We start from the raw sequence: 26550 nt of genomic DNA, 5'->3' as shown, positions 1-26550 counted from the left end.
TCACTAAAAATGTTTTTTTTTTTAAATGGTCTTATGAAGTATTCTAATTTGGTGAATTGGTGGGTTTTTGTTAAATGTGAGCCAAAATCACCACAATTAAAAGAACCAAAGACTTAAACTACTTCAGTCTGTGTGCACTGAATTTATTTAATACACGAGTTTCACAATTTGAGTTGAATTACTGAAATAAATTAACTTTGCCACAACATTCTAATTTATTGAGATGCATATATATTATAGACTATATATATTAATATATATATTAAGGCTTTTTAGTAATTATAGACGTTATAAGATGATTTTACTCAAAATGTCTGAGAAATCATAAATAAAATCAGTAGTAAATTAGCATTATTTACTGATTTAATGATTTGTCACTTTTGACCAATAGGTGGTAGCACTGCTCTCAAATTGATGTGGTGTGGTCAACTAAGGATGACAATAACGCACACAAAGTTTGGTGCCAATATACCAAAGCACTGCAGAAATAAATGCAAATAAATGTTATATGAAAATAGTATGAGATTTTGAAAAATCTTTTTTGAAAATCTAAAACAGCAGATTGTTTTTGTGTGTGGGATAGGTTTAGGGTAAAAGAATAGAAAATACATTTTTACTGTATAAAAACCTCCCCATAAAACATGTAAACCCATCGTGTTTCATGTTAAAGAAACTGTACCTTTATTATCGACGCCACCCCCTTGTGAACACAGCAGATATATCCCAACATACCTGAAACGAAAGCGAAACTGCCTTCTACGCTTTGCTTTATCACGGTATGTATTTGTCTCATCTGTTTATTTATATTTACATGGAAAATAAATGATCTTGACAAAACAAAAAGTAAACAAAGGTCCTAACGAAAAATCACCGGTCACACAAATCGTTATATTTGATGTTTTGTTGTTAAAAAGTAGTCGTGACTCGTCACAGACGCATATATGGCAAGTGAAAGTATTTAATGTCAACATTTCCTCAACATTTTACGAAACGAACAAAGCAAACTTTAAACAAAACAAAAACGCCTAATAAAGCGTCGATTATGTTTCCTTAAAGTGTTTTATAGCAACTTTTTCCGACGTCCATATCTCATGCTGTCATGTTTAACTTAAGTTCATACTAAGCTTATTAACTAGCCTTCACTTAACCAGCTCAATTTAGGCTAATAACACGTCCAAGATTTGATGAAAGACAGCTCTTAAAGGTTTTTACACGTTGTAAAGATAACTTCTGTTGTTCTTCTGGCTTAGGTGGCCTAACAGTGTCTTCTGCTCACAGGTTCTTGCGTAGGTAGAAATGTCTAGCGAGGTAAGGAAGTGCTCCGGCAAAGACTTGTTTTTTGCATTCTCTTCTCTATTTAGTACAATGACCCTGTTTGTCATTTTGTCTGTCCACTCAGGATTTTAGCTTTGTGGATGGTGATTCTTCGGGAGGCCTGGACCAAGTACTGAGGGATATCAACAAATACAAGGTGTGTGAGTGACTTGCAAACCAGGATACATGTCAACCAGAATACAAACCATTAATCCTTATGTCCTCTCATCTGTCCAGACACAGTATGAAGCAGTGTTGTCAGAACAAAAAATACTGAGAGATGGCATAGCTAACAACAAAGACTTTGCTAAACAATTTAAAAAACGTGCTGAAGACAGAAGAGCATCAATTGAGGATGAAAACAAGAAACGTATGAAGATCATTCAGAAAGAGAAGGTCTGTATAAATAAATACACAAACACTAATTTTATCCCCTAATTTAAATACATTTTTAAAAAAAATCTGTGGTAATTGGTCACTGTGTGCAGGATAAATGCAGAGCTGTGGAGGACGAGAATACCAAGCTGCAGATGGAGATCCTGAATATAAAGGAGGAGATGCAAAGCCTGGACCGTAAAAACAGCAATCTGAAACAACAAACCGAGGTTTACAGTGTCAAAATAAATATATTCACGCTCAGCTGCAGTCACTGGGCTGAATGGACTGTGTGGCTCTAAAATATATCAGTGCAATATATATGTTAAAATACATTTTAATAATAATCTAAACATTTTCTGTATTTTCACTTACATTCATATAAATTTGAACTTAAAATCTCTATGTTTATTTAAAAAAAATCCATGGACACTCCACAGATCTCTACAGCGGTGCCTGAGAGGAAGGTTGTGTTTCGGGGAGAAACAAAAGAGGGAGTGCATGTTGTGAGTTTTGATGTGAATCCCCGTATAGTTTATCCGATGGAGGGGGGAACAGCACTGATCACCTTTGAGGAAGAGGATGGTATGTAATGGTTCAAACTAGCATTATCACAATAATAAACAATGCCAAAAGCAGCTGAAGGTTCAAAGAACTCAAACAAATGAGGTAATTAACTATACAACAGGTGAATGAAACAAGTAATTAAACAGAAGGAGAAGCTAGGCCAAAAGGCAAAACAAGGAAGACACGACCAAAACGTGATAAAAACAGGAACAAAACAGAATGTAAGTGTAACAGAAAGTCTTTGGCATCTTAGACATCACTGACTGGAAGGCAAGGCCTCCTAACCCTATATGAGTTAAAGCCCCCCTCTTAAAATATTTAACTATATGCGCTAGCAAAAAAGTCTTAGATTTGAAAGCCATTTATTTTATACTAAGTATAGTTCAAGTCTATTCACAATTACTAACATATCGCTTGAGATTTACTGATTTAAAAATTGTAATTGAACTTTATTTGGAGTACTACTTGTGCACAATACATATTTCTTAATATTAAGCCTAAAATGTGCTTGTATGATTTTTAAAATTAATATCAGTTCAATGCAAAATATTTAAAGTGTATCTAAATTATACTTGCAATTGTTCCACTTTAGCACAATCAAATATACTTAGTTATATCTTTAGTTTGACTTCAGCACTACTTCTGTACAATTAAAGTGCATTAAGTACTAAATTAGTTGTTCTAGTTTAGCAGACTAGTACACCAGCTTAGTATACTAAAATTACAATTGCTGAGTATTTTTATGCAGTGCATAATATGTACATGTATTTTTTTTCACTAGGGTGGCTACTTAGTTAGTTTGTAGAAGATTGTAGAAACTTTGGTTTTTTAAAGAAGAAAAAAAAAGTTGTTGAAAGGTTGAAATAGAATTTATATATATAGAATTAAAAAAACCTTTGCTACATGTACTGCGTTAGGCTAACTGAGACTTGTCATAGCACTTAGATGTTATTACTCTTTTGTTGATTTTGATTGCTTTCATTGTCCTCTTTTGTAAGTTGCTTTGGATAAAAGCGTCTGCTAAATGTCTAAATGTAATGTAAATGTATACAAAATTTACACCGGGGTTTTTTGTGGCTAATTGCTTTATTAACTTCTCTTATTCATTCAAATCTCTCCTGATACTACATTTTAGTGGCTCAGAAAATCTTGAACCTAAAGGATCATTCGGTGGAACTTGGGGACTGTACCATCAGTGTGCAGGCTAAACCCATTCAGTTCCTGGTACCCAGCTATGTTGAGGTAACGGAGACAAGCTGACTTCCGCTGTATATTTTGGACTGCATTGTGTGACATGATATAAAACAACACTCTCTTTATCTGTCCATCTGTTAGATGGAAACCCAGGTGTGCCCACGCAGAATCCTAGTCTCCAACCTGCCAAAAGAAGAACCTGAGGAGAGAGTACTAGACAAACTGGACATCCATTTCTCTAGAACAAAGAATGGAGGCGGCGAGGTGGAGGACACAGACATGCTGCATGACTCTGGCACTGTGGTCATTACCTTTGTAGAAGATAATAGTAAGTTACCTAAATTCATTCAGATTGACACATCTCAGTGCAAGATGCAAGTTTTTTGTTTGTTTTTTTAAAGAGGACATCAGGTGCTCATTTTCCACAAGTTGGTATGAGTCTTTAGGATCTTCATGAAATGTCTGCAACATACTTTGGTTAAAACTCTTCAATGGTCATGTAAAACAACACCCTTTTTACCTTGTCAAAACAGCTCCGGTCACAGTGAGCCATTTCGGTGCATGTCTCTTTAAATGATAATGAGCTACTGCTCACCCTGCCTTTCTCTTGCATTTTTTGTGCATTCGGTGATGCATTGCCATCAAAAACAAAACTAATCCACTGCATCCTCAATTTTGCATCCAATGTCCCCTTTAATTTTGTTTGTTTCAGTTGCCAAACAGCTCTGCGACAAACAAGACCATGAGGTAGAGTTTGGTAGGAAGAGATACAAGGTGAAGGTCACTCCATTCCTCAATGGCGAGATTTCACAGATGAAGGTAAGAAAAATCAGGTGACACTGTTAATGCTGGGTTGTTTATGATGTAAACTGACTGTTGCTCCCTTTCAGATCTGTAACTCAGCATGCACGCGCACAGTACTGCTGACAGGTATCCCTAATATCATGGACAAAGACAACCTGCAGGACAACCTGGAGATCCACTTCCAGAAGACAGCAAATGGTGGCGGAGAGGTGGAAGGCATCGTTTACAACCCTGTAGGCCACACCACCATGGCTTTGTTTGATGAGGACTCCGCAAAAGACAGCGAGGACATGTGAGAAAGCTCAGAAACCTCTACAGCCCGGAGATCCAATGCTGCCTCTAGACAACAAAATAGATAATTAATTCATAATAGACATTATAGAACTATTGATTTGGGTCTATTTTGCAAAGAAAAAAAAAAAATATATATATATATATATATATATATGTAGTATGGATCCCTTTACCTCTTAATCTTTACTTCTCTTTATGCATTATAGAATATACGTTATATATGACCCTGGACCACAAAACCAGTCTTAAGTCGCTGGGGTATATTTGTAGCAATAGCCAAAAATACATTGTATGGGTCAAAATTATTAATATTTCTTTTATGGCAAAAATCACTAGGAAATTAAGTAAAGATCATGTTCCATAAAGATATTTTGTAAAATTCCTACTGTAAATATATGAAAACTTAATTTTTGATTAGTAATATGCATTGTTAGGAACTTTCTTTGGACAACTTTAAAGGCGATTTTCTCCATGTTTTTATTTTTTTTGCACCCTGCAAATTTTTTTGCAAATTTTTGCAGATTCCAGGTTTTAATATAGTTGTATCTTGACCAAATATTGTCCTATACGAACAAACCATACATCAGTGGAAAACTTATAATTTATTCAGCTTTCAGATTTTGAAAAATTGACCCTTATGACTGGTTTTGTGATCCAGGGTCACATATAGTAATATACTGAAGTAATGGATACAAAAAAAGTTTTTTTTTTTTTGTGGTCTTTTCATGATGAAAGATGTGTCAAATTGGGTTATGGTTTACTGGTTCATCTGAATCACTGGAAACATTTCTCAAAATGATAATTGAAAACAGCAAAACCTTAAAAGTCTTAAATAAATGTATCAAACTGTCACTGTGATGTTTATGATACACTAATAGAAATCAAATCCAAAAGCAACAAAATATATATTCTGCACAATGAAATGAAAAATACTTTTAAGAAGTTTACACCTTACAGAATCTGAAAATGTGAAGTATTTTACCAAAATACGAGGGATCTTACAAAATGCATGTTATTTGAACCCTTTCCAAAAATGACTGTATGATTATGAGATTCATCATTTCACACTGAGGACAACTGAGGGACTCATATGCAAATATTACAAAACGTTCAAACACTCACTGATGCTTCAAAAGGAAAAACAATGCATTAAGAGCCAGGGATAAAAACTTTTAAATTTGAAGAACAGGGTAAATTTAATGTATTTTGTCTCATGTAAATATCTTCTGGGCAGTACTAAATGAAAAAAAAATATTTATGCAAAATAAGAAAAATGTACACATCCTTATTCTTTTCAAAAGTTTTCACCCCTAGCTCCTAATGCATTGTTTTTCCTTCTGAAGCATCAGTGAGTGTTTGAACCTTCTGTAATAGTTGCATATGAGTCCCACAGTTGTCCTCGGTGTGAAAAGATCTCAAAATCATACAGTCATTGTTGGAAAGGGTTCAAATACACAAAAATGCTGAAAAACCAAAGAATTTGTGAGACTGAAGGATTTTTTGAAGAACAGCAGGCAGTTGAACTGTTCAGGACAAACAAGGGACTCATGAACAACTATCACTAAACAAATAAACACAGCTGTGGATCATTCAGGAAACAACACAGTATTAAGAATCAAGTGTATGTAAACTTTTGAATAGGGTCATTTTTATAAATTCAACTGTTATTTTCTCCCGTGGACTATATGTAAACACTTTTTATGTGAAACACCTTATTCAGGTCAGTACTATATAAAAAAAACAGCATGCATTTTTTATTATTTTTATTTATTTTATTATTTTTATCTTATTTTGGTAAAATAATTAACATTTTGCAGATTCTACAAGGTGAAGGTAAACTTTTGACTAAATGATTTTTAGTTTTTTTTGTTTGTTTGTTTGTTTGTTTTTAGTCAGTCAAGCTCACCGGTAAAATCTCATTATTATAATAAAATAGTTTCACTTTATAATTTATATGTACTGATTTTATAGAGCTATTAAAATGTATTACACTTTGATATTTTAAATCAAAATCAAAGACAGTCTTACAAATATTACCATGATCATTTTACCATAATTTATCTTGACTTTGTTGTCATTACAGTAATGAGAAATGTTGGCAGATATGAGCTTATGCAAAAATTGAATTTTTTGGTTCATCAAATAATAAATCCAGGTAGCTTCCAAACATTTTACAGCCACCAAATATTAATATTGATCAATATGTATTCTTAATAATCAAACACATAAGCAAACAAGACCTGCAGAAACAATTGTGTGTATGCGGTTGAAGCAAAACACATTACATATTTGAAAGCAAATCGAATTTATTTGTAAAAATACAGTAACGGAAAAAGTAAAGATATCTACGTCTATCTGAACTCTTTAAACTAAACAAACCAATCATGAGTGCAGCAGCGGCCCCCTCAGCACATTAATGAATAATGTGAAGGATGGTGAACTAAAGGTGAAAGTAACAACCAACTCCATCAGGCACTTAGACAGAAGAGATGTGGAGTGCATGGATTAAAATACAAGTTTAAAAAGAAGAAAAAATAAAAATAAAACAAAGGGGGCTTCACAATGAGCTGATAGGTATTCCAGCCATTAAAAACAACACCAGGAATAAGTTAAAACTGGTACATTCTACATGTTCAGTGAACTTTACATATTTCACAAACACACGTACATACACGTCACATTGTTGTTCCAGATATCATATAGATAACACAGAGCCTAGTAATGATCACCTACGATTATCACATCAAGACTTTTCTAGTGGTCTCTAGAGCTGCTAGGTGTGGGCAGTCCTGAAGCCCTTTGTGCGTGCAGAAGTTCAGCTCATGGTTTTAAATCATCCAAGTCTGGTGATAACACATTGTCTTTGTCCTTCTCTAGACAGGCATATACAACCATTTATACTTTCTTTACAAGTTTGGACTTGAAAAGACCCATTTAGTGTCTTTTAAAAGAAACAAAACTTTAAGTTGACAAAATGAACCTATGTCTGTCTTCCTGCTAGTGAGAAAGAACACAAACAAACAAGCAGCGGAGTGAATTAAGATTTACATTAAAATGATCACGTGCTGAATTCTGATCTTTCTCAACCACCTGATTTTTTTTTAGCATGATTCCCGCAATATAAAAATTTAAAGTTGTAAGAAATAAAACATTTTAGGAGACAAAAGGGAAACAGCAAAAGCCTGACCGGTTGGTAACAAAAAGAAAGGAAAAAAAAAAAAAAAAAGTTTACAGATTAGATCAGTAACTATTGTAAGAAGAACTATTTGCTTGTTGCCTTTAGTTGCATAAACATGGCTTACGACGCTTGTGCTCAGGTTTAAGGATGATCTCTAGTGCTACAAATTGTGCCATATGAATATCCAAGCAAGCATGTAAGGTCATTCAGAAAGACTGCATATAGTTAGAAAGGTTGTTACTGTAGAATAACACCCTTGTCTTTTTAGTCCACACATAAACACTTGAGATGAAAGGTTTTAGACATGAAACCTGCGTCAGATCGGTTAGGCAATCACCGGCGCCCAGTCTCTCTGAGTGCGTCCGTACTGTACATGGACAAACAGGGCACAGGTTTAGACAGTGTGACAATGGAACGAAAGAGGGAAAAAAAATAATTCAAGGACTATGTGGAAAAAAAAAAAAAAATTCTCTACCTGGATGTCAGTGAGCTCCTTATAGAATCTCTTAGCAAGGTCTGGACCGTTCTTCATTGTGGGAATTTGGTAAGTCTAAAAGATTTAAACCAAAGAATAGTGTTTTTAATAAATGTACAGATGTTACTGGCGAAACACTGTCAGTGGATATTTGTATTAGAGAAGTGAAGTGCATTACCTGTCCTCTGTAGAGCAGACTGCCAACTGGACACACCACACATGCAGTGCCCGAACCGAACACCTCCAAAACCCGTCCGTCTTCCAAAGCGCCCATCAGTTCCTTCATGAAAACTCTGCGCTCTGTCACTTTAAAGTCCCCCTGAAAAAGAGACACAACCCTTACAAACATTACTATGCTGTACGCCATTTTCCTTACCAGGTAAAAATGTGTTGTTTTACATGACCATTGAGGAATTTTAACCAAAGTGTGTTGAAAATGGGCATCTGATGTACCCTTTAACAGTTATCATATTCATATACCATTGTATTTTCATAGTATTGCATGGTATCTAAAAGAATGTCATGGTGCTAGAACAGGACATGTCCTAAATGTGTCATCATCATGTCATTTACTTTAACACTATCATACAAATAAGGTTGTGCAATCTAAGATAGATGACACATGAAGGTGAGAGTTGAGAAACGTCCCCCTTTCCATTGTTGTTTCTCACCCATTCTCTGGCGAGGTCCAGCAGTGACTGTCTGGTGACTCCAGGAAGAATGACGCCATCAAGCGGAGGGGTGACCAGCTCTTTCTCTACAAAGACAGCAAATGTCAGCAAATACATTAGGATGCATTCAAATCTACCACCAGCAGAGGGAGACATTCATTTCACATTGAATGACAAATGACAACGTCAACATCTTGACCATCTATACACAAGCCAAACTGCATGAGAAGAGTATCCCAAAATGCAGCGCACTTGACTTGACCTTGCTATTTTGAGAGTGAGAAATGAACCGGAAGCTATATACACAGTGACTTTTGTCACTTCAGGGCTCCTATACCATTTGATCAATGAATTACCATTACTTTTTTATTCCTTCATGATTACCGAAAAAAGGATTAAAAAAAAAAAAAAAAAAAAAACAATACACAAACAAAACAATTTCTAGTCAGTTAAATACTGTAGAGAACAGCACAACCTAAATGTTAACAGTTGTGTTCACTATAACCTATTCTTAACATTTCATTTAAGACATTTCTAGGCAGGCAAATCATGATTCTCTAATATTTCCAAGCATTTCCTGACTGCAGAAACCCTGTTAGGTATTTTTACACACACAAAAAAAAAACGTATGGGTAGTATGGTACTGTTTTATTCCTAAAATAGCATAATAACCCTTATAAAAAATACTGTCTACAGAAACAAGAGCCACAACTCATCTATATGTGTCAAAGGCATTTAAAGGTACACTATATAACTTTATATATAATGGCAAAAGTACATAATGAATCCAAACTGTGAATCTTCCAAACTGTGTTTTTGTCTCGTCTTGAATCACACTGATATGCCTATAATAAGTGTTTATATTAGATTAGACCTTATTGGAATGACAGACCTATGAAATCCAGTTCTATTTTTCCCCAAATTCCATTTTATTTTTCTAAATCCCAGTCTTTCCATTTTCATTTTGATGGATTCTGTTTTTACCATTTTCATTTTTCTAGACTCTGTTTAAATGGGTAAATGAATACATATGAATCAAAATGCATGTCTAGTAAATTGAAAACCAAAGTGACATTTTTAAGGCCCTATCGAATACATTTTACTTTTTTGTTCTCACTCAAATTCAGGTCTATTTTTACCAAATTCTGTTTTACCAAAAATCAACAGCAGGGGTCACCAAACTTGTTCCTGGAAGGCCGGTGTCCTGCAAAGTTTACCTCCAACTTTCCTCAACACACCTGCCTGGAAGTTTCAAGTATACTTAGTAAGACTTGATTAGCTGGTTTAGGTGTGCTTGATTAGGGTTGGAGCTAAACTCTGCAGGGACACCGACCCTCCAGGACCCCTGATCAAAAGTATCTCTAATTAACTGTTTTTATTTATATATATTTTATTTATATATAAAGATTACTTGTTCTTATTTAGAAACACTGTGTTGCGTATTTACATTTTTCTGGTAAACAAATTCTGGTAAATATTCCTTAAAAAAAATCATGTTTTAATAATGAGTAGCAGTAATAGTATTATTACATCAAGTAATATATTTCTGTTACAATTTCTTCAAGTTAAACAGAATTTTTTTGACGGTAAAATGTTTATGAAGTGACTCTCAGATCAGTTCAAGAGATTATGTTTCTGTGTTCAAGTACTTATATATTGAGGTGGCAGAGGCTGAAAACAGCGAACGTTATGTGTGCTTCAATTTGTGTGTAGTAAACGAAACTGCATGTCTACGTTCATTCACACAGAGACACGCAAAACAAAGGACTCCTACTTAAATTGTATTTTTGTGGCTTATTATTCATAGCTACTAATCCATATCACATTGTGTTTTCATGTAAATGCACCGACCTATTTTGGATTTATTCATCCAAAATTTGGCATATTCTGTGACATTCCGCATTATACACTAATTCCCATTTTTAAGGCCGTATTCCATGATTCTATCAGTGCTTTCATATGGCCCTATGCGGAGTAGCCCAGTACCTGACTCGCTTCCATAAAAAGAGAGAAGTAGCTCCAGCCACAGTGTTGCAAGATGCATGGAGTTTTGTTTATTAACCGCTAGAGAGCCAAAAGTTACAAATGTTACGTTAGGATTGCAGAAGCTTTTAATTCAAAGTTTCTAGAAGCTACTCTCCCTCTCACCTCCTTTCTCTGTGGTCCAGTAAATGAAGAGATTCATGGTTCCGACCTCAGTGATCTCCTCACTCTCTCCATACAGCCAGAGGACCTGCTGACAGCCTTGCTTGGCTGCCTCGTTCTGAACAGCAATTGTTGGCCCGTAGTTGCTATGAAACAAAGCCATAATCACAGAGTTGCATTCAGACCATAAAACACTAGCACAGATTACTACACTGAAACCAAACATTTTAAAGGAAGAGGTTTATAACCAGTGAACGCACTTCAATTCATATTATAAAAGATAATCTGGATTCTCAGAACAGCAGCACAAGCTTTGCTAAAGTGGACCTTAAATGCATAATGGGACAGTAAAATAAGAACGGATAAGAGAGGTGAGTAGAGCCAGATATAGCACATAAACAGAAACCAGAGCTACATTAGTGTAAAGTGTCAGCAGACCGTAAAAAAAAAAACAGTCCCAAGCTGCACGTTGCACACAACCAGCCTACTGCAGCCTGTGCAAGCTAATGAATTTCTTTGAATAACCTGAATGTGAAAAGCTGCTCCTGTCTCCAAATTGGCATGACAAACAAAACACCAACGTTTATCTCAAGTCTTGGGCAATGGGAGAAAAAATATTTCAAAATTGTACTGTTTTGCTGTATTTTGGATCAAATAATTGCAGTCTTGGTGAGCAGAAGAGACTTCTTTAAAACAACATTCAAAATCTTACTGTTCAAAAACTTTTGACTGGTAGTGTACGTGACCAAGCTTTTGTGAAAACTCACCCTCCCATCTTGTATTCTCCAACGCCGCCCCTCCAGGCCCGGACATATCGAGGATCTGCCAGCAGTGACACCGGATTAAAGCTTCCAGTTGCAAAATAAGGTCCAACAGGCCCAATGATGACGAAGAGCAAAGCATGTCCTGCTCGAGACACACCTAAAGAAGGCTGCAAAAAGGAGGAGTGTCCACTTTAAAGATAAACAGACTAAAAACATTCAACAAATTATAGTTTAATATCTAAAATGTCTTACTTCAGTTCCTATAAACGTTGGTCTGATGTACAGGCTGGCATTTGTGGAGTAAGGAACCCATTCTTGGTCGATCTCAATCAGCTTATTGATACACTTTAACAGTTCGCCCTTATCAAACAACTAAGAGAGATAAAGAGAGAAGGAGAATATGCTGATGGAGATGGGAGAGGATACGGCACACAGACTACGTGGAAATGTGATAATGTCACGAAGCAGTCAAGCGATAAGCTGAAGTAAAACCCAGTTTAAAAAAAAAAGATTAAGACTAACAGGCAGGCAGCTTCGCTCGGAGCTCCGGTACATGCGCTCCATATTCAGCATAGGCCTGAAGAGACGAATACGGTTATCTTCTCCCCCGGAAAGCCTTCATGCCCTCAAACAGCTGGGAATAAAACAGAATAACAGACATTACTAGCAAGCCCTATCCACCTTATTCAACATGGAAGTAAGATAATATATTAAATAACATGGTAAGACACATCAATTTGCAATATCAAGCAGCAAAACGAGCCATTTTGTACAGCTAAAAATAGCTGGACGTGGATGAGTTTGGAAGCCAAACCCATAAAATTTACAAATGGCCTCGCCTGCTCTTACGGGAAAAATATGGTGGATAGTTCATTCCAGTTTATGCATACCATATTAAATAAACCTATATTAAGCCAAGGTCAAATAACTGTGCAGAAAATTCATGGAAATACTAGCTGTAGCAATTAGATATCAAGGCATTTGTAAATAGCAAAAATAATATATTAATAATATGAAACACTTTAAAATATATTTTTTAACTGTTTTCTATTTGAATATTTTTTAAAATGTAATTTAATCCTGTGATCAAAGCTACATTTTCAACATCATTACTCCAGTCTTCGGTGTCACATGATCCTTCAGAAATCATTTTAATATGCTGATTTACTGCTCAAATTCTTATTATCAATGTTGAAAACAGTTGTGCTTCTTGTTCAGGATTCCTTGACAAATATAAAAAAAACACTTTTATTTTAAATAGAAAATAATTTGTAAACTTGTTAATACCTTTAGTGTCTCTTTTGATCAATGTATTTCATTCTTGCGGAATAAAAGTTATATTAAATTATTATTAAAAGTATAAAACAACTAGTATAAAAAAGGTATAAAAATATGCAGTAATGCATATAAACATTGACAAGCTGCATTATTAACTACATATTCATCAATATTATTTAATGTAATATAAAATTAACTAATTTTGTAAAATGTACACTACCAGTCAAAAGTTTTTGAACAGTAAGGTTTTTTGTTTTTTAAAGAAGTCTCTTCTGCTCACCAAGCCTGCATTTATTTGGTCCAAAGTACAGCAAAAACAGTACAATTTTAAAATATTTTTACTATTTCAAATAACAGCTTACTATTTGAATATATGTAATTGTAATGTAATTTATTCCTGTGATCAAAGCTAAATTTTCAGCATCATTACTCCAGTCTTCAATATCCTGATTTGCTGTTCAAGAAACATTTTTTATTATTATTATCAATATTTGAAAAAGCTGAGTACATATTTTCAGGACTCTTTGATGAAATAAAAAGCTTTTATAACATTATACACTATACCATTCAAAAGCTTGGGGGGTATTATAGACATTAATACTTTTATTTAGCAAGGATGCTTTAAATTGATCAAAAGTGATGATAAAGACATTTATAATGTTACAAAAGATTTCTATTTCAGATAAAAGCTGTTCTTCTGAGCTTTCTATTCATCAAAGAATCCTGAAAAAAAAAATTACTCAGCTGTTTTCAACATAATAATAATAATAATAATTTTTATTATTATTATTTTTATTATTATTATTATTATTATTGTTGTTGTTGTTTCTTTGCACAGCAAATCAGAATATTAGAATGATTTCTGAAGGATCATGTGATTGGAGTAATGATGCTAAAAATTCAGCTTTGAAATCACAGGAATAAATTACATTTTAAAAATTATTAAAATAGAAAACAGTTATTTTAAATAGTAAATTATTTCAAAATGTTACATTGTTGCTGTACTTTGGACCAAATAAATGCAGGCTTGGTGAGCAGAAGAGACTTCTTTAAAAAAAACATTACAAATCTCACTGTTCAAAAACTTTTGACTGGCAGTGTATATGATTAAGAATTACAAATACATAAACATATACATAATAAAATAATAATTTAATGTAACAAATTTGTATTTATAAATTAATAATTGTAATCATAATATCAAGAAGAAAATTCTGCAGACATTTCATTTCTATATTTTCCACAGTTGGTTGGGGCAGAGCATTTTCTTTTGAATAAATGAGCTCACACATTCCTCACCTCTACGGAATAATGCAGGGCTGAGGAAGCAGGGTGAAGCGAAAGATTCTGGAAGGGCTTGATCTGAGGCACCTCCCATCCTCCTGCTGCAGACCAGCTGACAGTCAGCATGTGGTCTGAAAACTGCTTGCCGAACACAAGGGTTGAGGGGTCTGGCTTTGGCTTCAGTACAGGGTTCTTCTCTATGGTAAGATCTGCGGCCTGACAGAAACAAACGGGGAGAAAGAGAAAAAAAGAGAAAACGAAAAGACAGAGAGGGGCGGGGAGTAAAGCGGGCATGTGGAGAGGTGTTTATTCATTATCACTGATTGCACATGCATTTGAAAAATGAATCTGGATTCATCATGCCAGTCAAGCTCTTATGGAAATTGAATTCAATTAAATTGCGGTGAGAAGGGAAGGGGGTGTTGGAAAAGTAGAAAGCGTGCAAGAAGGCAAAAGCACAAAGAGAAGAGATGTCAGATCCCACAAGGTGACACCGTGAACTGTTTAACACTTCAGAGAATGTAACTCAGGAAGAGCTGTAAAACTTTACAGGCCTGCATTGCCGCAAAAAACGTGATCGTAAACTTTGAGCCAACTTAAACAAACACATAATCACAAGACCTGAAAGCCCAGGCTAACCCGTGGTGGCATGGAAATAAAAGTAGTGCATAAACCTGGCACAACAGGTTTGTTTCAGTACCTTGAAGGAGGAACTGACGAACCGCAGTGACCCACATGACAGGGAGAGAGGCTGAAGAAAGCGTCCATTCAGTGCCTTAAAACACAGAAACAGAGTGTGACTTTAACCATTAACATTCACAGCCCAGTCAGACACAGAGCATGTTGTTCTTGACAGCTGTTATTTAGCTAACATGAGATGTGAAGGTGAAGTAACTGTATATACACCTGCATTAATGCAAAAGAGCCAGCTGGCTCACACAGTAACAGTGCTTTTAATAGCTAAAAAAAGCCCTGAGCGAATAAGCAAAGAAAGGTACGTGTGCTTTTGCCTGTTTTACTTTAAGACACACACTAGTCCTACTCTTATTTCTGTTTCTTTTCATGTTTTATTCGACATTTGTTTACATTATAAATAATGTAGCAGGGCTACAAGATAGCTCTATGGGGTGACCTCACCAAACTCTACGCATAATTTGGCAGGCAAAAGCATCCTATGGCAAGATGTTTTAACATTAATTCCTCAAAAATGACACTAAAAAACGCTAGGTTAAATACAACCCAGCACTGGACAAAGCCAGTGATTGAGTTGTCTGACTCAGTGGTTGGGGGTAAATGTTTAACCCAACCTTCTGCGTTGGTTTATTTAACTCTTTTTATTTAACTATTGTTTAAAAATGACCATATGGCTGGATTAAAATGAACCCAATTTGTAAATTAAAAATCAGACACATAATTACTAGAGGCATCAGCAATAATCAAAAGGTGAACATGTATTAATAAGCCATTTAAAATTATTGTTTATCCAACTAATTAATAAATGTTAATTTATTGAACATATTAACAAATGTTTATATCCAGCTTATTTTTAGTTTAATCGTTTTTAAACAATAGTTGAGTTAAATGAAACTACCCAGGGGTGTATTCCAGAAAGCAACTTACCATCTGCTAAACCCTGAACTCTCAATTGATTAACCCAAACCTTGCTTACTCAGGATATGCTGGTTCCAAAAACGCATCCGGGAGTAAGTTCATATATATAATATATTACAGAACACAAACAATATTAAACAATATAATAACCATACAAAAAAAATATATAATAAACTTATATTTTATTTATATTAGTGCTTTATAATTTACATATCATACCTCTGTTTTGGGAACCAAAAGTTATCTGAGGTTATCTGCTTACTTACCCTTAAACATACCCAGGTATGTCACATAACCTGCTTTCTGGAATACCCCCAGAAGGTTGGGTCAAACATTTAACCAAACTGCTGGGTCAAAACAACCCAATCACTGGGTTTGTCCACATATTTTACCCAGAACTGGGTTGTATATAACCCAGCATTTTTTTAGAGTGTAACTAGCATTTATTATTCCAAATAGAATTATTTTAATTTTTATTAAGTAACCCAATAGTGACTAGCATTGTTTTCAATTTCACTGTAATAATTACTCATTCAGTTATCTCCTTGCTACTAGTCACTACCAAAATATTGTCAAGTAACTATAACACCAATGTTACGAATTAAATTTGGACAGAATTCAAGGGCAATTCTAGTACTTCTAGTAACTATTACTCACGTAGCACAACATGTTTTCACCAGTATTAGGACATTGCTGTGTAACTCAAATGCAAGATTTATTTTTTGTCTCACTATTTACAACAGCTCTTTATTTATTTGCACTGACTAATCAGAACTTTATAGTTCAACATTCAACATTTAGTTCAACCACTGATGTCACATGGACTATGTCACAGATGTCCTTACTACCTTCCTGGGCCTTGAATGTGTCAGTTGCATTGCTGTCTATGCAGGGTCAGAAAGTTTTCATCAAAAAACTGTGTTCCGAAGATGAACACAGGTCTTACAGGTTTAAAACGGTGACAAAATGTTCATTTTTGGGTGAACTACCCCTTTAAATTTTAATATTAAAATCTAGTAAGATTAAACATTTAGTTATGTATCTAAGTACTAGCACCTCAACAACAAGTAGTGGATTACATACAAGTCATAAGTGGGTAGTTAATATCACAGACCCCTATTGATTAGATCTGCAAACTGTAACCAGTAAGTGGAATAGCTACTTGTTGGATAGTGACTAATAGCAAAGAAATGCTAGTTACTCATTAACTATAAATCCTATTAGTAATTATAGTATTCTGGAAAAGTGCTGGTAACATAAGAAAACAATATTTATTTATTTTGTATATTTTACTAATTATTGTTAAAACGGCTTGCCATAGGCGCCTGCGGTCATACCAAACGGAAATACGTGGACTGCTGCTCTCATTCATAACGCAAGTGTTCATCTACGATTTACACGCAGATTTAAATATGAACAGCAATTCAGAATGATAATTAATAAATGTGTCTTATGCAAATATACAATTAAACACAAAAATACGCATCATGTGAAAACTGTGTTGTCGATTTGCAGCGACGATGACCCCAAAGCTAAATTCAGTTTTGTTAAATATACTCCAAATACGGCGTAGTGTTTGACAGAGCCGTTAATTATTGATTGCAGGATTTGATAAAGGAGATAAGTGAAATGATCTTTGAACTCACCGTCCTAATCGCTGCCATTGCTGCTGTGCTGAGATGAATGGAAAACTAGTCCGTGTGGGAGCAACAGCCCGTGACCGGCTGAACTCTGAGTTCCGGATTGGATCCCTAAAAACACAGCGGCAATTTGCTCAGGGTTTGAATCGGTGCAGGTTTCTTCGTTTTCTATTTAAACCCATTTGCATAATTGTCAACACAGGCCAGTGTGACATTTGCATCACAAGGCTTGTCTGAAATATTACAGATGTTATTGTTCGTGATCTCACCTCGATATAGCCTCAAAAAGTCAGATGCTGGAAATTTCAGGGTTGCTAAATAATTTGTAAATTTCTGAACACTCATATGGTAAGCTTTAATAAATAGGTATGAGCAGATTATATCATAATCATCTCTATATGAATTTTAAAAGTCATTACTGTTACAAACAAAACTATTCCCAAGCATCAAAGGGTTAATAATAAGCCGCGGGTAGGCGTGACGGATCTCTCGAATGTGATTGGATACAAAGTAGGGATCAAACCTACGCGATCAGAAGGTTTAAACAAGGTTATGTCGGAAACATCCCATTCATTGGCTAGAATATGAGGCGTTGGTTCTATCTAGTTAAATGATTGGCTTTTGGACATTTGAAGAAATATGTTTCATGTTAATACCTTCAGCTGATGAAGTGATGCAAATAAAAATAGCCTGTCACCTGTGTTGCTCACTACTGTAAACAAGTCTGTGTGGCTTTAGATTGCACAGAAACCTAGTTACATTGCATATTTAACTGATTTGTGTTTTCTTTCTTTGAATTTAAATCTCGGTCTCAAACTCTTCTATAATCTTCTATAATCTTTTATAAGCCTTGCTGCCAAATTTACATCAATCTTTATCATTAGATTAAGCTCTTCAGTGATTATACCAAATATATACCAAAAAGGCATATTCCCAGCTGTTTCAAACAGTTAAGGACTCGCCAGATCTTTTAAAGGCACAGATTTTTTATTTAAAAAAAATTACAACAGTATCAACACTTAACATTATTTGGCATATATCATTATTTCAAAATAATCCCCACGTAAAGAAAACTTTTTCTAGGTAATAGTAAACAAAATGACAACAGTTAAGCTTTTTAATTGTTACAAACAAATTTAGAAATACAGTGTATAAAAACCAATCACAACCTGTCAAGAGTCATTTAAGATTTGAAGAAAAAAAAAAAAAAAAAAAAAAAAAAACCAGTACATCACAGTTAAAATTGGATTATTGTGTTAAATTATTGTCCAGGGAATGTTTACATGTAAACATCAATAAGTCTTTGCACATTCATAGTACTGTAATTGACAGTGCAGCTCACTTTTATTTAACTAATATTTACATTAAAAAAAGAAAAACGTAGCATTTAGATTAATTAAGGTTTCATGAATACTTAAAAAAATGCTAATACTGTTATATATATATACACTACCAGTCAAAAGTTTTTTTTAAAGCTGCTCACGAAGCCTGCATTTATTTGATCCAAAGTACAGCAAAACAGTAAAATTTTGAAATATTTTTACTATTTAAAATAACTTTCTATTTGAATATAGTTTAAAATGTAATTTATTCTTGTGATTTCAAAGCTGAATTTTTAGCATCATTACTCGTCACATGATCCTTCAGAAAACATTCTAATATTCTGATTTGCTGCTCAAAAAAACATTTATGATTATGTTGATTATGTTGATTATTCAGAAGAACAGCATTTATCTGAAATTGAAATCTTCTGTAACATTATAAATGTCTTTTCCATCACTTTTAATAAATTTAAAGCATTCTTGCTAAATGAAAGTATTAATTTCTATCATTGGCTTTAAATTTAACAATTATAACACTATTTACCTGACCAGGAAAGTGCGAAATGGCAAGTAAATAAAAACAATTCTCAGTTGCTTAGAACTGCAGTAAACTCTCAATAATTCAAACTTAAACTCATTCAAATAAAAGCTGTGCAAATCATTTTGAACAAAATGGTGCAATGATTTAAAAAAAAAATTAAATTGTTGCACTGAGAAGAAGCACCGTCTTGTAAGCATTAAACAAGCTGTCTTAGATAAGGAATGAAGCCATATTATCATTTCATGGACCTTTCCATTACATCTGGTTATGGAATTTGGCTTTTGAAGCCGTAGTTCAGTTCAGCCCCTCCGCTTAGAAACAAATCTATCCCAGTACAGAAAGTGGCATCAGCTGCCAAGAAGAGGGCAGCTAATCCACTCTCAGCCTCCGTTCCCATTCGACCAATCAGCTGTTGAGTAGAAACATGTTACTATAATATATTCAGCAGAACACAATTCTTATGTTGTTCATTTAGCCTTATGAGCACTTACCTGAGCATTTTCTCCCTCTCTAATAGCGGCAGCAGCGTCTTCTGTGCGACTAGCAAGCTCCTCCCACATAGGTGTCATTATATTGCTTGGAGATATGCTATAAAAAGTTTGAATGTTAGTAAACAGCATGTGCACAGATGGAAATGCAATTGGATCAGAAATAAGTGCAAATCTTAAATAGTTCAGATATAAATAAAAAAAATAAGCGACAGCTTAGATGTCAGGGGGACTGGGTGTAATGTCACTCACCAGTTCACTCTCACTTGATAGCGACTCTCATCCACTGCCATTGCTTTAGTCATGGCGGTGATTGCCCCCTAGTGGATATTTGTGAATATTAATGTTACTTCCAATTTGTATGATCAAGTAAAGCACTCAAGACAAGCAGAGAAACTCACCTTGGTTGCCACATAAGGAGCTGCGTCTTTCTGACCTATTGAGGCAACAATACTGGCCAAATTGATGATGTTTCCTTGTGTTTTACGCAGATATGGCAGCGCATACTGCCCCGAGTTAATGAAAAGAGATTAAAAAATAAAATAAAAAGTAAATGGTTCTGCACAAATAAGGAGACCATCACTTCCTTACCTTTGAAGCAAGGAAGTAACTGACGAGGTTCATATTAAGCAGGTCTCTAAACTCATCAGCAGTGGTTTCATCTGTAGTCTTGTGAGGGGGGTCTGATAGAGGATTTTAATGAAAATCTATTTATTACCTTTTTAGAAAATATATTTATTTTTATTACTATTTTGTATTTTTTTCCTCCAAATACACTACCAGGTTTTTTATGTTTTTTAAAGAAGTCTCTTCTGTTCACCAAGCCTGTGTTTATTTGATCCAAAGTACAGCAAAAACAGTAATACTGTGAAATATTTTTACTATTTAAAATAACTGTTTTCTATTTGAATATATTTTAAAAATGTAATTTATTCCTGTGATTAAATCTAAATTTTCAGCATCATTAACTCCAGTCTTTAATGTCACATGATCCTTCAGAAATCAATCCGAAATCAGAAACTATTATTATTATCAGTGTTGGGGAAAGTAATGCATTACAATTTTGCGTTACTTCCTGAAAAAGTAACTAATTATGTTACTTAGTTACTTTTTATGGAAAGTAATGTGTTATGTTACTTTTGCATTACTTTTTAAATCTGGGCAGGGCTTGCTTCTTTGTTTTTAATATAAAACAATTCTAATGTAAAAGCCCTTTTACAACAAAAGTGAAATAAATTCACCTCAGGCTGAAAGAAAAGTACATTTATGCAGGAGATCACTCTTCAGCTATAGAAAAAGAAAAAAAAAAAAAAAAAATCAAGCACAAATGTTTGTTTATCTAAAGTAATTTTTGCTTATTGGTATGGCTGAATTGCATCACTGAAAGTCAGCAGCAAAGACTCTGGTTAATAAAATGTGATTAAATACATAAAGGATATTTTATTTATTTAACATATTTAATTATTGTAGGGTTGCATCATATTCTGAGTTTGCATTTCACTGTTTTTAGTCATTTTGAGGAACTGAATCTGTTTTTTGTGAGTGAGATGAATTAATGCATGTTCACATTTAGTCTAGAATACAGTAATATCATGTTTACTCCCAATTTCCCGACAGGAGACTTGTCAATCAATAAATGGGGAAAAAAGTAACTGGCGTTACTTATTTGAAAAAGTAACTCAGATATTTTCTTCGAAATTCAAAAGTAATGCGCTACTTTACTAGTTACTTGAAAAAAGTAATATTATTACATAACTCGCGTTACTTGTAATGTGTTACCCCAACACTGATTATTATTATCAATATTTAACACAGTTGAGTACTTTTTTTCACAATTCTTTGATGAATAGATTTTTTTTTTAATTGATTAAAAGTGATGATAAAGACATTTATAATGTTACAAAAGATTTTTATTTCAGATAAATGCTGTTCTTCTGAATTTTCCATTCATCAAAGAAACCTGAAAAAATTCTACTCAGCCGCTTCCAACGTAATAATAATAATAATAATAATAATAATAAAAATGTTTTTTGAGCAGCAAATCAGAATATTAGAATGATTTCTGAAGGATCATGTGACTGGAGTAATGATGCTAAAATTCAGGAACACAGGAATAAATTACATTTTAAAATATAATATATTAAAATAGAAAATAATTATTTTAAATAGTAAAAAACAAAAACAAACAACAAAAAAAAAAAAAAAATCACAATATTACTGTTTTTGCCGTACTTTGGGTCAAATAAATGCAGGCTTGGTGAGCAGAAGAGACTTCTTTAAAAACATTAAAAATCTAACTGTTCAAAAACTTTTGACTGGTAGTGTAAATCAAAATGTCTCTGGGTAAAATACAGAGTGTAGAACAAATAAAAAAGTTCATAGTACAAAAAAAAAAAATTTAACAAGATTAAACAGGACTTACGACACCCAGCGTTGTTCACTAAACAGTCTATCTGTCCAAACCTCTCAGTCGTCACATTGATTAATCGCTTTAAGACATGACAATTAACATTAATGAACACACAACACTACACAAAAAAGCTTTATACATTATATTTTATAATACTGATTTCAAGTTCAATATGGAAACCTTTTAAAAAAATGAAAAAACCCTAAAACCGTTTAGTTTAACTGTAAAATAATTATTAGTTAAGTATTACTATTATTTTATCTGTTTCCCCTACATTATGTATTTGTTCTTATGTAGATACAAGTTAAAGAGGAAAAAGATAAAGGTGTAGGACAGAGATGTTACGAATGTAACGACAAACTCCTGTGGGTACCTTGATGTCCTCCTCTTTTGTCACATCACATGACACAAACGTGCATGATCCCGGTCCTTCCTTATTCAGCACAGACTCAAGAGACTGGCCAGCTGACAATTCAGCTGATAATTATAAACAAAGAAGGAAACGTTATTGCATTTAACGAAACGTATTGTTAAAAGGCTATTTAAATCAGTCACATACTCTCTGGTGCGCAGAACACAACCTTGGCTCCGTTTTGCACTGCAAAGCAAACAAGAAATGAATCATAAGTGCCTGCCCTCCCTTTACTTTCAGTTACTGAACGGTAAGATAAATGTTGTAAACGCTTACCAAACACTTTTACGATGCCCCTTCCGATACCTCTAGTGCCCCCAGTAACGACAACAACTTTGTTGACATATCGCTGAGCAGAAGCCATGTTAGTACGTTAAACGTTAATTTATGTGTATTTATTAGCGGTGTAGCCTCACTTTCTGTTTTCCCGAAACAGTCAGAAGCGCATGTCAAATTTCTGCACGGGACCGGCAGCGTCTGCCAAAGTAAGCGGTTTCTAATGAACTACAATCATGTGATGGACAAGCAGTTCTCGATGTCATGTGTGCACTCCAAACTTCTAAGCTTTAGTTCGCTGATCTGAGAACAGTTTTTTTTCGGACATGTCCAAGTACCCCAGAGCGCGCAGCCTGGACGATGGGGCGGGGCGACCGCAATTACATTGGTTTATATCACTGCAAGTCTTATTAGTGGGGTCCAAACGGCAACCTCCCGGTCGTCCTCTTGAAGCCAACACGGAAGTGACTAAAACTGCAATTCATCGACTGGCCGCTAGAGACTGGCTGCAAGAGGGAGTCAATCCCATAGACTCCGCATGTTAAAACGCCCAACAACACAGCAGAAAGCAGCCTGGTACAAAAGCCCTTCATGTCAACTGTGAGGGTTTTTTTTTTTTTATAACTCATCTGTTTAAATTATATAAAGCCTTAAAGTTCTGCATAATTTAGGGCGTGGCCACTTGAGTGACAGGTGGATTGCCGCTGCTGTCACCACCGTTGCGCTAGGTGGGCGTGGTTTCCACAACCAGCTCCACCCACGTCCCGCCTCTTTGCCCATTTTCAATTATCCAGGAGTGACGTGCAGTGATGCGATTCCAAGATGGCGACGGCCGACTCCCGCCCACTAAGAGCTTCAAAAATGCTCTTCAGAAACCTATGGGTGACGTCACGGACACTACGTCCATATTTTTTACAGTTTATGGTGTAGACCGGGGTGGCAAATGTCGGTCCTGGAGAGCCACAGCCCTGCAGAGTTTTACTTTTACCCTAATCAAACACACCTGAACAAGCTAATCAAGATCTGAGGGGTTACTAGGCAGCTACAAGCAGGTGAGATTTTATTTGGGTTGGAGCTGAACTCTGCAGGGCTGCGTCTCTCCAGGACTGGAGTTCACCACCCCTGGTGTAGACCCAAACATGCGCATTTCTTTGTGTACGATTTTGTAATTGATTTGGCCATATTACAGAAATAGTATGTGCTATCTCTAGAATCATAGGCTTATCTTAATTATTATCTGTTTAGTAACCATGGTAATTTTAGTCAGACTATTGTTAGGTTGGCTTTTTATTATTATTTTTTTATTATTATTATTATTTCTGAACGCTACTCCCGACTTGCAGTTTTCATAAAATTAAAGATTAAAAATCATAAAAATCCCATAGACTTACATTGACGGAATGTTCAAATGAGCCAACACTATTCAAACTCCAACTGTCAAAATTTAAACTTAAACTCCCAGAATCCCTTGAGACTAAATCAAGACTTCCCTTCTATGTACTATTTCAAATCAATTCAAACTTCCATTCTAATATCTATCTAGCCAAGCCTAGCAACTAAAATCATGATAGTAACATGCTAATCGTGCTAACGACATGTTAATAATTTGCTAATCATGCTAGCAACATGCTAATCATGTTAAAATCATGCTAGTAACATGTCAGTACCTGCTAATCATGCTAGAAATATGTTAGCAACATGCTAATCAGAATCATGCTAGAAACATGCTAGCACCTGCTAATCATGCTGGAAACATGCTAATCATACTAGAATCATGCTACAAACATGCTAGCACCTGTTAATTATCCTAGAAACAGGCTAGAAACATGCTAACAACCTACTAATCATGCTAGGAACATGCTACCAACTTGCTAATCATACTATAATAATGCTAGAAACATGTTAACAACCTGCTAATCATGCTAGAAACATGTTAGCAACTTGCTAATCATACTATAATAATGCTAGAAACATGTTAGCACCTGCTAATCATGCTAGCAACCTGTTAATCATGCTAAAACATGTTAGCAACCTGCTAATCATGCTAGAAACATGCTAGCAACCTGCTAATCATACAAAAATCATGCTAGAAACATGTTAGCACCTGCTTATCATGCTAGAAACATGCTAACAACATGTTAACAACTTGTTCATCATGCTAGAAACATGCTAGCAACTTGATAATTATGATAGAGATATGGTAACAACATGCGAACAACTTGCTAATCATGGTAAACATGCTAGCAACCTACTAATCATGCTAGCAACATGTTAACAACTTGTTATCATGCTAGAAACATGTTAGCAAACTTGCTAATTATGCTAGCAACATGCTAATCATGTTAGCAACATGCTAAAAACTTGCTAATCATGCTAGTTTACAAATAAACGCTTGGTAACAGCACCTCCGGGTTCTTCAGGCTGAATAGCGCTTCATTCATATTTTCTTGAGAACCGGCGAATCAGCACGGATCAGTGGATGATAATTTACTGTATTTTAGAAATGGACAAACACGAACACAAGCAGCTGGTTTTATGTTTTAAAGCACAACCATTGTTTTGTTTGTTTTTGTTTTGTTTTTATTTAAAGAGATGAGTTGTAGGCATATAGCCTACATTGCTCATTGCGTTACAAACATTACTTTTTATAAAGTGTTAATAAAATTTACAGATAATGTACTCATCCCGTTGTCAAGATGTTCATGCCTTTCTTTCTGCAGTCGTAAAGAAATTATGTTTTTTGAGGAAAACATTTCAGGAATTATCTCCATATAGTGGACTTCTATAGTGCCCGTGAGTTTGAACGTCCAAAATGCAGTTTCAGTGCCGCTTCAAAGGGCTCTAAACGATCCCAGTCAAGGAATAACAGTCTCATCTAGTCATTTTCTAAAACAAATAAAAATGTATATACCTTTTAACCTCAAATGCTTGTTTTGTCTAGCTCTGCGATGCGCATGCATACTCTGTGTAATGCGGGTCTGTGTATTAACCGAGACTGGAATATTTGTGGAATAGTGTATATATAAACAGATTATTTTTTAATTCATTATCATGAATTCAATAATCATTAATTATCAATGAACTACAAAAGAAATACATAAGTAACTTTCATTGAAAACACTGAAAAAAATGTTGAAGAATTATGATATACTTTCCAATATACATGTTTTAAACAAGAACCCCAATTTATGTCGTTATTATGTATAATTATGTTCATAATTTTTTATATTCTGAAAAATTCATTATTTTGTTTCCTGGTAGAAATGCTGGGATGGGATAAAATAACCAATCGCAAAAACCTGTCATTCAGGGGTGTTTTCCCTGAGGAGGCAAAGGAGGCAGTGTCTCCTCAAAATATTGGATAAGAAAAAATGTGTCGAGCAAAAATAAAACAACACCAGCATTACAAAATATAACACTGAAAAGTGTATAAATCACTTGTTTTTCTAAAGAAACATTGTCTAACAGTGACACCAGCAGGTAAAGTTACAACAGGACGTCTACGTC

At 34.6% G+C, this 26550-nt stretch overlaps 3 protein-coding genes across 3 annotated transcripts; 1 reads left to right on the top strand and 2 right to left on the bottom strand.

The window, feature by feature from the left end:
- Positions 1-700: 700 nt before the first annotated feature.
- Positions 701-5400, top strand: ifi35 (interferon-induced protein 35). Its single transcript, XM_051106263.1, has 10 exons — positions 701-776; positions 1251-1308; positions 1400-1471; positions 1552-1710; positions 1803-1919; positions 2130-2274; positions 3392-3498; positions 3592-3778; positions 4163-4269; positions 4341-5400. Exons 2-10 carry the CDS (start codon positions 1297-1299, stop codon positions 4548-4550), a joined length of 1116 nt encoding a protein of 371 aa, XP_050962220.1. The 5' UTR covers positions 701-776; positions 1251-1296; the 3' UTR covers positions 4551-5400.
- A 1434-nt stretch (positions 5401-6834) lies between these two features.
- On the bottom strand, positions 6835-18026 carry bcat2 (branched chain amino-acid transaminase 2, mitochondrial). Its single transcript, XM_051106262.1, is given in 13 exon segments — positions 6835-8093; positions 8202-8276; positions 8380-8520; positions 8873-8958; positions 11021-11163; positions 11785-11948; positions 12034-12153; positions 12304-12387; positions 12389-12415; positions 14359-14559; positions 15044-15118; positions 17601-17705; positions 17864-18026. Coding segments are annotated over 12 exon segments (1176 nt in total). The 5' UTR covers positions 17619-17705; positions 17864-18026; the 3' UTR covers positions 6835-8051.
- A 534-nt stretch (positions 18027-18560) lies between these two features.
- Positions 18561-23518, bottom strand: hsd17b14 (hydroxysteroid (17-beta) dehydrogenase 14). The gene is made up of 9 exons (XM_051106272.1): positions 23044-23518; positions 22915-22953; positions 22729-22832; positions 22368-22434; positions 20537-20628; positions 20347-20451; positions 20198-20265; positions 19949-20045; positions 18561-19866 (listed from the first exon to the last, which is right to left on the bottom strand). Exons 1-9 carry the CDS (start codon positions 23129-23131, stop codon positions 19723-19725), a joined length of 804 nt encoding a protein of 267 aa, XP_050962229.1. The 5' UTR covers positions 23132-23518; the 3' UTR covers positions 18561-19722.
- Between the last annotated feature and the right edge of the window lie 3032 nt (positions 23519-26550).

Source organism: Labeo rohita, chromosome 3 (assembly GCF_022985175.1).
Source record: "Labeo rohita strain BAU-BD-2019 chromosome 3, IGBB_LRoh.1.0, whole genome shotgun sequence".
Lineage (NCBI taxonomy): Eukaryota > Metazoa > Chordata > Actinopteri > Cypriniformes > Cyprinidae > Labeo > Labeo rohita.
Note: the sequence above shows the minus strand (reverse complement) of the source record. Positions and strands in the feature narration are given on the sequence as shown.